Source organism: Indicator indicator, chromosome 2 (assembly GCF_027791375.1).
Source record: "Indicator indicator isolate 239-I01 chromosome 2, UM_Iind_1.1, whole genome shotgun sequence".
Taxonomy (NCBI): Eukaryota; Metazoa; Chordata; class Aves; order Piciformes; family Indicatoridae; genus Indicator; species Indicator indicator.
The window spans coordinates 47861147-47874326 of NC_072011.1; the positions used below are offsets into that span (position 1 = coordinate 47861147).

Below are 13180 nucleotides of genomic sequence, written 5' to 3' on the forward strand. Positions count from 1 at the left end.
GCCTTGAGGGCATGCAGAAGTTCAGAGATAGGTCATTGCTGGTGACTTTGCATGATATCTTGCATCTGCATATGAAAGAGGAGTGGTTTTGAAATGTTACTGGTACAGTTTCATGCTATTTGCCAATGAAATAATTTCATATGTGTTCCTATAATGCAATACCTCATTGTTCTTAAATTTTGTGATGCTTTTGTTCCTTAATAATGACTTTGTAGGAGTGCTGTGTATTAGTTTTGGGTTAAATTAACAAGGTGGGAATTATAAAATATAGTTATTTTTATTTTCCCAAAAACCCCACCCCAAAACTATGTACAAAACTGGTGAAATTATTTACAGGTTCTATTCGGTCGTGAATTCTTCCAGGATGCTTAATGTCAATTTTGACACAATTTAGAGTGTTCAGAGACTGGAAAAAGCTGTGACACAAATAGCTTCACCCACTTATAAACCAAAGGCCAACCAACCCTTAGGAAGATATGATCAGGCCAGGATTTACATTTACTCATGAGGATTAGAGTAGAAATTTGGAGATGGTCCCTAGCTCACTCTCTCTGCAGAAAGGCTCCAGAAACTGTCGGTTTGTAATCCAGTTCGAGGCTCAGGCTTTATCCCAGGGCTCTGGACCAGGCACTAAAGCAAGGCAGGACACTCGAGACGACAAGGCTTGAAGTGAGGTGAGGCTTCAGCAGATCTGAGCAAGGCTTGAGCAAGGCGGATTTGAGCAAGACCCTTAGGCTCCCCAGCCACTTGTATATATACAAAATGCCAGAGGTCACTTGGTCCAATGGGGCACTAAAGCTAACAGGTAGCCACACAGTGGAAAGTTTTCTGCCAGGCTATGACCATAAAAGGCAGAGGCCAGGACCTCGTATCCGGTGGAGGTTATGTGCTCTGACCCCAGATGGGCATCTTGTTTACCAGACAGGCAAGGTCCTGTCCCCTTTGTTTCTTTTCCCACGTTGGCCTGTTGTTGTGGCAAGAAGGAGGGGAGAGAAAGGACCTGTCTAGGCGTCTTGAGACCTGTCTGGATTTGTACTGGGCCATGTGTCATGGGCCTTACCACCACATGCTGTTATGAGGGATTCCACTAAGATGTTACTTCCTGAAACTGCACTGCACCCTATGTAGCAATCTGTAGTGTGAGAAGTTTGCATTTATGTACAACGGTGCATAGTATGTTCGCAGTTTGGTGATGGGTTACCCTTTGGGCAAGTTGTATCTGGGGATTTGCATTTCCTTCAGAGGCAGAAAGCTGCAGAACTGGGTCCTCTGGTGCCTGGGTGAGTTCTCCACCTGGGCACCTGTGTGTTTACTCAGAGAGGAGGAGGATATTATTGCCTTCTGATTTAGGATCCTCAGTGTGCAAAACAGGACCTAATTTGAAGGTCCCAGCTAGGCTTCTGTGTGGGTTAACACTTGGCTACTGAGGTGTTTATAGAGAACAATCTTGGGCATGAGGAAAGGTGAAGATAGACTCATCTGTAATCTTGAGTATTGCACTTTTGCTTTAAAATTCATTCAGTGTAAGTGCTGAGGTGACAGCCTGTGTTGTGGATCCAGACTTCAGGTAGCTGAGACAATTTTGTCTGTAATAAATAATTTTCTCCTTTCTAAATATAATGCAGTCATTTCTATTTCCATAGTAAATGTCATAAAATAACAACATGGAACAAAACTTGTTATGTAAAATACTGTATCTCCACATATGTTTGTGTATGTTTTTGTAAGCCTTTAATGTCAGTTTTTGCAAGATAATAAAGTTGTAGTCAGATCATCTAAACATTGTTGTTAACTTCATTTTTTGTTACTAGGAAAAACAGAATTTCATTCTAATTAATTTCATTGTGTTTAAGGAGAAAACCTCCTCTGAAACATATAATGTTGGAAAGTACCTATGCACAAGTTAGAGGAAACCTTGGCATTTTACCCATTTTCCACTATTCCTTCTGAATACGTGTTAGATTCCTTGGGATTTGTAAAAATGTCATGAACAAAATAAAAAATATTATTCGGTATGCAGTTATAGCTAATTAAAAAAACAGACATTCATTACAGTATCAGTGTTACTTGTATTTGGAAAGAGCAATATGTGAGAATCTCTTGGTTAAGAAAATACAGTTTGGCAGAAGTAAAGGAATGGTTGCAGACAAATCACTTCTTGGGTTTAAATTTACTGTGCAGTAGAGTTTAAAAGGTTTTGTTTAAAAAATGGAAGGTTTTTATTAAGAGCTAAGGTGACTTTCTTCTTGCACCTTGTGAATACAGAGTTAAAGCTTTTCCATATGGAAGATCCTCCAGTTGTGACTGCTCTGCTTTTGCATCCTGTTGTGAAGGAGGATCAGTCTTTAAAGGGGAGATGCAAAAGGGATCTTTATAAAAAGCATTCCCTACAAGGGAAGATGTGGGGAGGTGAAGGACAGAACATGCAGCCATACTGCAAGAATATGAAGTCCTGTTTTTGAAGGGTAGCGTAGCTCTTTCCTTCCTCTGCACATGGTCTGTGATTTTCAGGCATAACATGGCTTAACACGGCTAAAATGTCAGAACTGTTACTGTATTTCAATTAAGTCTTGTATTCAAAACCCTGTTCAATTGCTAGTTCAAGATGGAAACTGTTTTTTTTTTTTTATTTCTTTGATGTGAATTAAAATAAACAATTTCTAGTGTTGGTTTAAATTTGCTAGAGATATTTGAAACCTTACAATAAATTTTCATTTCATTTCATTTTTTTAAGTACATAGGCATGACCCTGCAGGGTTGGTTTGGGAGAGCTCAAAAGTGGTTTGAACATTTTGGTGGAGGATAATCTTAACTACATGTGCTTTTGTGAGCTGAAAATATGTAGGAAGCAGGTCACGAAAAGGATGAGAGAGTAGGAGGAGAGAAGGTCATCTCTCTGGATTATCACAATCAGCTGGGAGGTATCAGGGCATAACTTCTGCCATACTATGTTTTATATCACCTGAGTCATTTTTCCATATCTGAACCCTGTGATACCTCTCAGTTATCTGAGGCTGTGGGTGGCTGAATTGTACCTGCCTTGCAAAAACTGACACATACAAGATTTACTGGCTTTGAGAGACTTAGGCAAACCTACGTTTAGTTGAGAAAAGATTTTTACTTACTTGAACTCAGTATATATGCTGCTGAAGCATATGCAGCTGGTTAACGTGTTCATATAGCTTATGGCTGAATAGTTAATTCTATGTGTATTCATAAATCCACAGTCAGTTAAAACCTTAGTAACATTAAAAGATGAGTGGTGCTCTTGACCTGTGTTTTATATGCAATCTTGAGTCTCCACAGTTAATTTTTAATAAATGAAAAACATTTGGGTTTGAGATATTAATTATAAATAATAGAAAATTTTTTCCAGTGAGTCTTTTCCTTCCTGCCTGTAAATTTTTTCTAAAAAACAGTATGGCCTTAAATTTCAGTAGACAGCATGTTGAGTTCTTATGGAAACATCGGATAAGGAACATGCAATTTAATAGTTTTAAGTCAAACTCACAATACATTTGAGTATGATTACTGTATAATAAGTGACATAAACATCAAGGAAGATGGAACAGGACCTTTCATCTTTTTCATTTTTTAAAAAAACAAGCTATGTAAACACAGGAGTTTCTGAAGGGAAAAAAAGCCTCCAGCATGGCTTTGGTTTGACTTGTGTTTCTGGGCACTGCTGAGAAGAAAGATTGTGCATTAGATTTGTGAGAAATATGTTTAAGTTTTCACTGAATTATTCTTTGTTTTGTTTTAGCCCCAGCAGTGGATTACAGCTGGATAAAAAAAATTGGGTATTTCTGCCTTTTCTAGGTGTGGGCACTCTCCTGTTTACCGTTCCCGTGAGATGTCAGGTCGAGCCCTTGTTCCATTTGTTATGGTGAATGAAATACCTCATACAGTGCTGTCCTTGCTGGAGGGGCTTCCAGATTCCACCAGTCCTTGCATACAACAGAATAATATTCATGGAACACTTTTGCAAGTAAGTTTCTGGGGATGAATTATTTGGTTTGGCTTGTAGTTCTGGTTTTTTACTGTGTGGGTTTTGTTGTTTTTTTTGTGGCTATACTTCACAACTGGGTAACATGAATTGAGTTGAGATTAATGTTCACAAATTGTCAAAATGTGCAAAAGCTGCTTTTGAGCCAATCCTATCAGTTGACAAATGTGGAATGAGCATTTCAACTGTCATTAGAAGGCTGTAGGCTGTAATTATCAACATTTACATTTCATATAATGTTTCATCTCCTGAGATTAAAGTGCTTTGAGAACAAATATCTTTATCTAAACTTATCTACAGAGAGATCTGTGTGACTTGTCCAAAATCACAGGGCAAATCTGAGGCAAATCTGAACTCTAAGCACCAATAGTGTAGATACTGAGGCTTGCTAGTTGCCAATGTTTTTATATATTATTTCATTTGCTTTTCCTGCTACACCAGCAACTTCCTGTCAGTTTGCTGTATGAGCTGTGATAAGCTTTATGCTGTATTCTTCTGAAGAAAAGCTGCTGTCGACTTTGAATCAGAGATTTCTTCATTCCCCATATATCATTCCTTTGGTTTATGGCAGTCGGTTCACTGCATTTGATTTTTAAACTATTGTGGCAATAAGTTACTCATTTTTATTGCCTGTTTTTCATGAGTAACCCTCCAGTAAAGCTATATTGTACATGATCAGGTCTGTTAGTCTGCCTTAGCTGGCAAACTATCTAGGTAAACGTTTCCACTGTAAACTGTGGACTGTTTTGTGGGGGGTATTTTTTTTTAAGTATATCTTTTCCTGCATGTTACATCCGTTGAAGAACATGACCATACAGGAAAGCTAGGACAGTGAAATGAAGTCCTAAAACTGTTACTGGCAAGTTTGCCTTTAGAAGGTTTCAACCATTCAGTCTAGATTTGGATGACAATTGGTTATAGTGAAGCTTGTCACAGAGCATGGGATAATCATGTCCAGTCTTTTCTACCATGAAAAGCAGTCCATGCACCTGTATGCATGCAAGCACTTTGCCCTTTAGGCTGATGCATTTGTGTGGAAAGGAGGAGATTGCCATCCTCAGATGACCTGTTCAGCCCTGGTGTGTTACAAAATTCCTGAAGCCTGAGGAAGAGAATTGACTGTTTTCTCAGTGAAAAAAGATGATAATTCTGATCATGAGTGACCTAGAAAAAAATCATGATGAAGGATTGGTTCTGTAAGAGCCCAAAGGATGGTCTGCTTTTTAATCATGAACTTATGCATAGGTGTAGGAGTTTTCCATACCTGTGATCAGGAGATATTCTCAGGGCTTTAATGTGATGTTTTTGTGTTCTTCTTCATCATTCTTCTTTGTCCTTCTTCTCTTCATCCTCCTTCTTCTTCTCCATTCTCCTCCTTCTTTGTCGTCCTTCTTCTTCGTCTTTCTTCTTTGTCCTTCTTCTTCTTTGTCCTTCTTTCTTATTGCTTCTCTCTTATTGCTGGCTTTTCTTATATTTTCCCGTCTCCCTGTCCACCTAAGAAGGGGTGTGATAGAGCAGCTTTAGTGGGACATTTGTCCCCCAGCCAGGACCAAACCACCACAGTCCTTTTTGGTGCTGAAACCTGGGAAACTATAACATAACTGCAGCTTTGATTTAAGCTTGCTTTAGTTAAGATACAAACTCCTGTGCTGGTCATGGAGTTTGCTAGCAGCATTACTTTGATTTGAAAGTGTTTCCTTGTTTGGGAACATGCCTAGACAGATAATGGCTATGTGATTTTTTTTTCTGGTGTTGGTAGCCTTGCTGTTCTGTGGGAGCTATGCTTGCGGGGGGTTATAATTTCTTTCTCCCTGCCTGAGATGGATATAGAAAGCTTTATTATGCAGGCCCTCAAGGTTCTGGTTCATCCCTATGTGAGATCTTTAATACTGCTAATAAATATCACTGGTATGGAATAGGCTTTGTGGAATCTGATGCCATCAAGGTGTGAAAGGAGACAGCCTTTGGATGAGGAAATACTGAAATGTGCCCTGAGGTGGCTGGTCTCTGGGTGGCAGGGTGTATGGAAGGATTTGGGCAGATTCCTAGGATAGTTATCACCTCCCATAGCCTGGGACTTTACCACAGAGGAGGCAAATAATCCTGGTAAACATGACGTGCCACCTGACAGAAAAGTGCCTTGCCTATCCCAATGAAAACCAGCAGCTTCTAGCACTGTACTGGGGCCTGGCCTGTGCTTACCGAGCCACAGTTCAGTATTATAAGAGGACTGTGGCTGAGGCAGGCACCCAAATGTCACCTGAAGATACCATGGTTGAGATGGGGACCCAAACAGCAACTAGAATAATTGCCCCAGTAGTGAAAAAGCAGCAGTGGACAAGGTCAACAGGTCCCTATCATCAATTAGTAAGGTATGAGGAGGATTCTGATCAAGGGGCTGGTCCATCAACTGGGAGATCAGAGTGAGTGACTGAAATCAAGCAGGAAGCAGAAACTACCTGGTCCTTGACCTCAGCAGAGCTGAGAGATATACATAAAGATTACAGCCGCCAGCCATGAGAGTGAATTGCTGCCTGGCTGCTCTGGTGCTGGGATAACAGGGCTGACAATCAGCTGTTGGAAGGGAAAGAAGCCCAGCAACTGGGACCCACTGCCAGAAACCCAAAGGGTTGAGAAAGGAATTGGAAAAGACACAGTCTCTGGAAATTACTCCTGTTAAGTGTGAGGACAAGATACCCATTCAAGGAAGACCTTGTGAATTTTCCAGAGAAGTGGAACACTGCAGATGAGGGAATCCAGTGCCTGAGAAAATTAGCTGTGTTGGAAGTTATCTACAGTGACCTATATGATCCGAGTATCTCTACAGATCCAGAGGATGTCCCATGCACATGGGCCATGTGGAGAAAGCTGATCCAAGGTGCCCCAGCATCATATTCAAATGACTTAGTAATGATGTGTTACTTGGATGAGGATACATGGCCTGTGGACACTGTTGGCTTGGCACCAGAATTTTGAGGATAACCTCTGTACCAACTCATTCCCACGAGCCAGTGCCTCATCTACCAGGAATACCACAAGAAATCAGTATTCTCCTGTCCCAGTCAGAGGGAAGGGGAACCCCAGGCACATGCCACATGGAGCATTCTGGTTTTTCCTGCATGACCAGGGGAAGGACATGAGGAAGTGGGACGGTGAACCTACGTGTGTACATGAACTGAGAGGAAAGACAGTAGTTAGGAATGGATCATCTAAGAAGGCAGTCAAGGTAGCTGCTGTAAGAGAGCCAAGAAGATAATCAACAACCTTCCAGGCAGAGAAGAACTGAGGTTACATCCCTTGATCCTGATGAGGGGACCTCTGGTCAGGCACCCCCAAAGTCAGACAGTGAATACTCTGATGAAGACCAGGAGTAGAGGGTCCATGCCTTTGGCCAGGAGGAGGAATCACGGAATCAATAAAGTTGGAAAAGACTTCAAGGATCATCAAGTCCAACCTTTCACCCAAGAACTCATGACTACTAAACCATGGCACAAAGTGCCATGTCTAATCTGCTCTTGAACACCTCCAGGGATGGTGACTCAACCACCTCCCTGGGCAGCACATTCCAACGGCTAACAGCTCTCTCTGTGAAGAACTTTCTCCTCACCTTGAGCCTAAATTTCCCCCTACACAGCTTGAGACTGTTTCCTATTGTTCTGGTGCTGATTGCCTGGGAGAAGAGACCAACCCCTTCCTGGCTACAACCTCCCTTCAGGTAGTTGTAGACAGCAGTGAGGTCACCCCTGAGCCTCCTCTTCTCCAGGCTAAACAATCCCAGCTCCTTCAGCCTCTCCTCACAGGGTTTGTGTTTGAGGCCTCTCACCAGCCTCGTTGCCCTTCTCTGGACACGTTCAAGTGTCTCAATATCCTTCTTCAATTGAGGGGCCTAGAACTGGACACAGTACTCAAGGTGCAGCCTAACCAGTGCTGAGTACAGGGGCACAATGACTTCCCTGTTCCTGCTGGCCACACTATTCTTGATGCAGGCCAGGATGCCATTGGCCTTCTTGGCCACCTGGGCACACTGCTGGCTCATGTTCAGCCTACTGTCAATCAGTACCCCCAGGTCCCTTTCGGGCTTCTCTCCAGCCACTCCAAGCCCAGCCTTTAGCACTGCATGGGGTTGTTGTGGCCAAAGTGCAGGACCTGGCACTTGGACTTGTTAAATGCCATCCTGTTGGACTCTGCCCATCTGTCCAGCCTGTCAAGGTCCCTCTGCAGAGCCCTTCTACCCTCTAACCAATCAACACCTGCTCCAGCTTGGTGTCATCTACAAATTTACTGATGATGGACTCAATCCCCTCATCCAGATCATCAATAAAGATATTGAAAAGGATGGGGCCCAGCACTGATCCCTGGGGGACACCACTAGTGACTGGCCTCCAGCTGGATGTGGCACCATTCACCACCACTCTCTGGGCTCGGCCCTCCAGCCAGTTCCTAACCCAGCGCAGAGTGCTGCTGTCCAAGCCACAAGCTGCCAGCTTGGCCAGGAGTTTGCTGTGGGGAATGGGGTCAAAGGCCTTGCTGAAGTCCAGGTAGACTACATCCACAGCCTGCCCCACATCCACCAGGCAGATCCCCTGATCATAGAAGGAGATCAGGTTGGTGAGGCAGGACCTGCTCTTCCTAAATCCATGTTGGCTGGACCTGATTCCTTGGCCATCCTTCAGGTGTGCAGTGATTGCCCCCAAGACAATCTGCTCCATAATTTTCCCTGGCACTGATATCAGGCTGACAGGCCTGTAGTTTCCAGGTTCCTCCATATGGCCCTTCTTGTGGATGGGCATCACATTGGCCAGCTTCCAGTCATCTGGGACCTCTATGGTGAGCCAGGACCGGTGGAAAATGATGGAGAGAGACTTGGCCATCTCATCTGCCAGCTCTCTCAGTACCCTTGGATGGATCCCATCTGGTCCCATGGACTTGTGAGTATCCAAGTGGCTCAGCAAGTCCCGAACTAATTCCTCATGGAAGTCAGGGGTACTACACTGCTCCCTGACCCTATCTACCAGTTCAGGAGGCCAGTTATCCTGATGTCCTCCTGCCTTATTGTTGAAAACTGAGGCAAAGAAGGTATTTAGAACCTCAGCCTTTTCCTCATCTTTAGTTACAGTGTTTCCCTCCAGGTCCAATAAAGAGTGGAGGCTCTTCTTGCCCCTCTTTTTAGAATTAATATATTTATAAAAATGCTTTTTATTATCTTTCACAGCAGTGGCCAGTTTAAGTTCTAACTGTGCTTTTGCCTCTCTAATTTTTCTCCGACATGTTCTAACAACATCCTTAAACGTATCTCGAGTTGCCTCCCCCCCTTTCCAAAGATGATACACCCTCTTTTTTGCCCTTAATTCCTTCAAGAGTTTGCTCATCCAGACTGGTCACTTTCCCAGCTGGCTCATCTTTTGGCAGGTGGGAACTGCCAGTTCCTGTGCCTTCAAGAGCTCCTATTTGAAGTTGGTCCAACCGTCCTGGACCCCTTTGTTCTTAGGGGCTGCTACCCAGGGTACTTTCCTAATAAGTTGCTTAAACAAGGTGAAGTTTGCCCTCTGGAAGTTCAAGGTGAGGGTTCTGTTACTGCTCCTCCCTATTTCCCTGCATATTGAAAACTCCACTATCTCGTGATCACTGAACCCTAGACAGCCTCCTACCATCACGTCTCCCACCAGCCCTTCTCTATTTGAGAACAGCAGATCAAGCACAGCCTGACCCCAGGTAGGCTCACTTAACAGCTGCATCAGGAAGCTGTCCTCCATACAGTCTGAAAACCTTCTGGACTGCCTCCTCTCTGCTGAATTAAGTTCCCAGCAGATGTCTGGCAGGTTAAAGTCACCCACAAGGACAAGATCTGATGATCTTGAGACAGCTTCCAGTTGCTTATAGAATACTTCACCTACCTTCTCATCCTGGTTGGGTGATCTATGACAGACTCCAATCAGGATGTCAGTTTTGTTAAGCCTCCCTCTGATTTTAACCCAGAGGCACTCAGTCCTTTCATCTGCAACCTCAAGTTCGGAGGCATCAAGAGATTCCCTAATATACAGGGCCACCCCCCCTCCTCTTCTCCCTCGCCTAACGAGCTTGTAACCTCCCAGTGCAGTACTCCAATTATGTGAATTGTCCCACTATGCTTCTGTAATGGCAATTACATCATAGTCTTGCTGGTGGACCAAGACTTCCAGTTCCTCTTGTTTGTTGCCCATATTGCATGCATTGGTGTACATGCACTTCAGCTGCACTGTTGATTTCTCAATTAACCCTAATTTATATCCTACTCTCTCCTCTCCAGGAAGACTGGTTTCCTCACCCACCCCCTTCCGACCTAGTTTAAAGCCCTAGATTTAAACCCTAGGAAAGGGGTGACAGGTTATACTGGACTGTGTGGATTCGATGGCCTGGCACATCAAAGCCACAGAAGCATAAGTCATTGATAGACACAGATTTCTGGAGTGACGGGAGGGTGCTAGGAGTTGTCTGTATTAGAAGCTGATGTGAGCCTAACAGCAAACAAGTGGGAAAAGCATCCCATTGTGAGTGGCCTAGAGACCCCTTGTGTTCGTGGTATACCCTCAAGAGAGGTACTTCAAGGATCAAAAGGGCTATCAATGGGCTTTTGGTGTGACCATAGTGAATACAGAGAAGATCAGACAGCTGTCTACCCTGCCTGGCCTTTGTTATGGGATTGCTGCAGGTTGGGGAACAACAGATGCCAGGTGGCAGTATCACACAAACCTAGACTCCCTGGCTCCCATCCATGAGCTGAGTCATCAGCCGGAGATCCAGGGAGTGATCAGCAAGACGCACTCAGGGTGCTTTAAAGTAAAGAGAAGTTGCAGGAACCCTAAGTATGAATTTCCCAGAAAACAAGGGAGCACCTTTAATTCATCTGGTTGTCGATTATTTATGGTGATTAAAAAAACCTCCCAAATGCATGAACTTTCAGAATTGTTTGCCAAGGAAAGCAGATGTTAGACCTCAGCTTTTGTTTTTATCTTGTGAGAATCAGTTAACATGATGCTGGACTGCAAAGGGCGTGTGATGTGTGTAGACCTAGAATCTAGCTATTATTAGTTACAGTAGAATATTAGCAGCATGACTGGAGCTTTCAGTCACAATTCTGCATTTACTCATTTCCAGAAATCCCCTTTATGTTTGTACGCTGGAAAATTTGTACTCTAATAAGAGTGTATGTACTCCTACATACTGTTTACGTTGAGAACTGTTCATTGGATGGCTGCAATTAATCATAGAGCAGATATAACTGCTATTTTAGTTAATTTCTTCTTTTCAGATTAAAGAATCTACAGATCAATTTGTCATTATCCTGTAATGTTAGCAGTTCGATCTTCCTCACATTTACTTTGGCAAGCCTACAGTTAGGTTTTAAAAAAAATATGGGATCAAGTAAATGAAAATGATTAAAAGTGTCGTTGTATTTTCATTTAACTACTCTTTGCCTTATTTTGGACACTTTGGAATTGTAAAAATTGTACTTCCTAGAGGTCTTCTGTGGATTTGTAGCTTTATTTGCCTGTGTCTGGCTTGAGATGGAGGCACAGAACAGTACAAAAAAAATTTTTGATTTCCTTATCTGTTCCATTCACTATGTAGCCCCTTCTTTTTAGAGAGCATTTTGCATTCTTTTTGGCATCTTTTGGGCACAGATTAGGAGAAAAGAGCATTCAGTGACTTTCCCTCTTTGCTACTTGTATATAAAGAGAGGGAACTAGCTGACTTTGGAATTTGTGTGCTACATCCATTTGCTACCTTCATTAGGAGATTTATTGTACTGTCCAAGATAAAGCTTGTTGTAGAAGTTCTCAACTGCACGTAGCATTTTTCATGATCAGTTTGAGTCTGGAAGCTGCTTTGTCCATGAAGGTCATGTTTTTGGTGGTGCATTGTACAAGTAATAAAACAACTGCATAGAATAAAATAAACAACCTCTTCTGGACTATCATGTCCTTGCAGGTGGATCCTTCCTATCATAACTAGGTATTGTCACTGCTGTAACTCAAAGTCAGAAATTTTACATGCTCTTCTGCGGTCCCTATGAATATTTCTCTCTGTTTTCCCATCTTCTCATCTGAGATCTGGCTGGTAGATTCTTTTCTTACTACAGTCTTCCCACTTACTGCTATTATTTTGTCACTTCTACTGATTTATGCTGAAATTTTGTTTACTGGGCATATGCCAGGGTTTTGCATTTCAAAACAAATGTACCTCCTTCTGTCTGGGGGGTGAACATGACCTCTTAAAAAGTACAAGATATAAATGGCAACAGATAATTTGTTATACTTTGATACGAAGTTAAAACTTTATTAAGATAAAAATAAAAATTCACTTATTCAGTATTGTTTCGAGTTTCATCAGGCATCAGTTAGTTACTCTTCACAGACTGTTACTCTTCAGTTTTTCTCCACACTTTGAGTTTGTCTCAAAATTCCGTATTTTCAGTTAGCTAGATTTGCTTTATAGCAGTAGGCTGGTTCAAAGAAGTGGTTGGGGGTATGTGTGTATGCACGCACATGTATTTGTATTTGGTTTTTTTGCGTTCACTAATTCAAACAGTTTTGTTTGGTGTATGATTGTGAAGTTTTGTGCAAGGAATGGTGGTCTGAGTTTCTGAACCTTTTTTAAAATCAGCAACACTCTTGTACCTTTCTGAAATCTAAATATAACAGACGGAGTCACATCAACTTAGTGGCATGTGACATAAACTAGACTTAATAGGAGATAGAGGCCTTCATAACTCTTTGCATTAATAATAGTTTTAAAGATTAGATTTCCCAATTACTTCAGTGGGACAAAAATTGAGTAGTTAGTATTTTTCATGGAATAGCAGTATCCTATAAAATTTAAACTCATTGTTCTGAAAATATTTTGCAATGAAAGAATCTGGTGGTTGTATTAAAAAAAAATGTCTACAATCTGTACAGGGTTCTTATGAAAGTGATTTACTACTCCTGTTTTTTCTGTGTGGAGTTTACTGAATGCAGCAAGATTTGCATGACGGTAGCACTTCAGATTACCTGTATCAACTCTTTGATATGCTGTTATTTTAAATACCAATGGATATCTGAAGGAACTGATTTAAAGATACAAGAATTGATTTAAAAGATGGTTGGAGACCTCATTAAAGCAGGAAGAAAACCAGGACAAGAGTATAACCTGAGA

The 13180-nt window shown here is 42.1% G+C and overlaps 1 protein-coding gene across 1 annotated transcript in view; it reads left to right on the plus strand.

Moving 5' to 3' along the window:
• Positions 1–13180, plus strand: part of THADA (THADA armadillo repeat containing) — a 190949-nt gene that overhangs the window by 85871 nt on the left and 91898 nt on the right. Inside the window, exon 28 of the mRNA XM_054397089.1 lies at positions 3820–3988. Within this exon, the coding sequence (XP_054253064.1) occupies positions 3820–3988 (169 nt within the window). The remainder of the gene's footprint in view (positions 1–3819; positions 3989–13180) is intronic.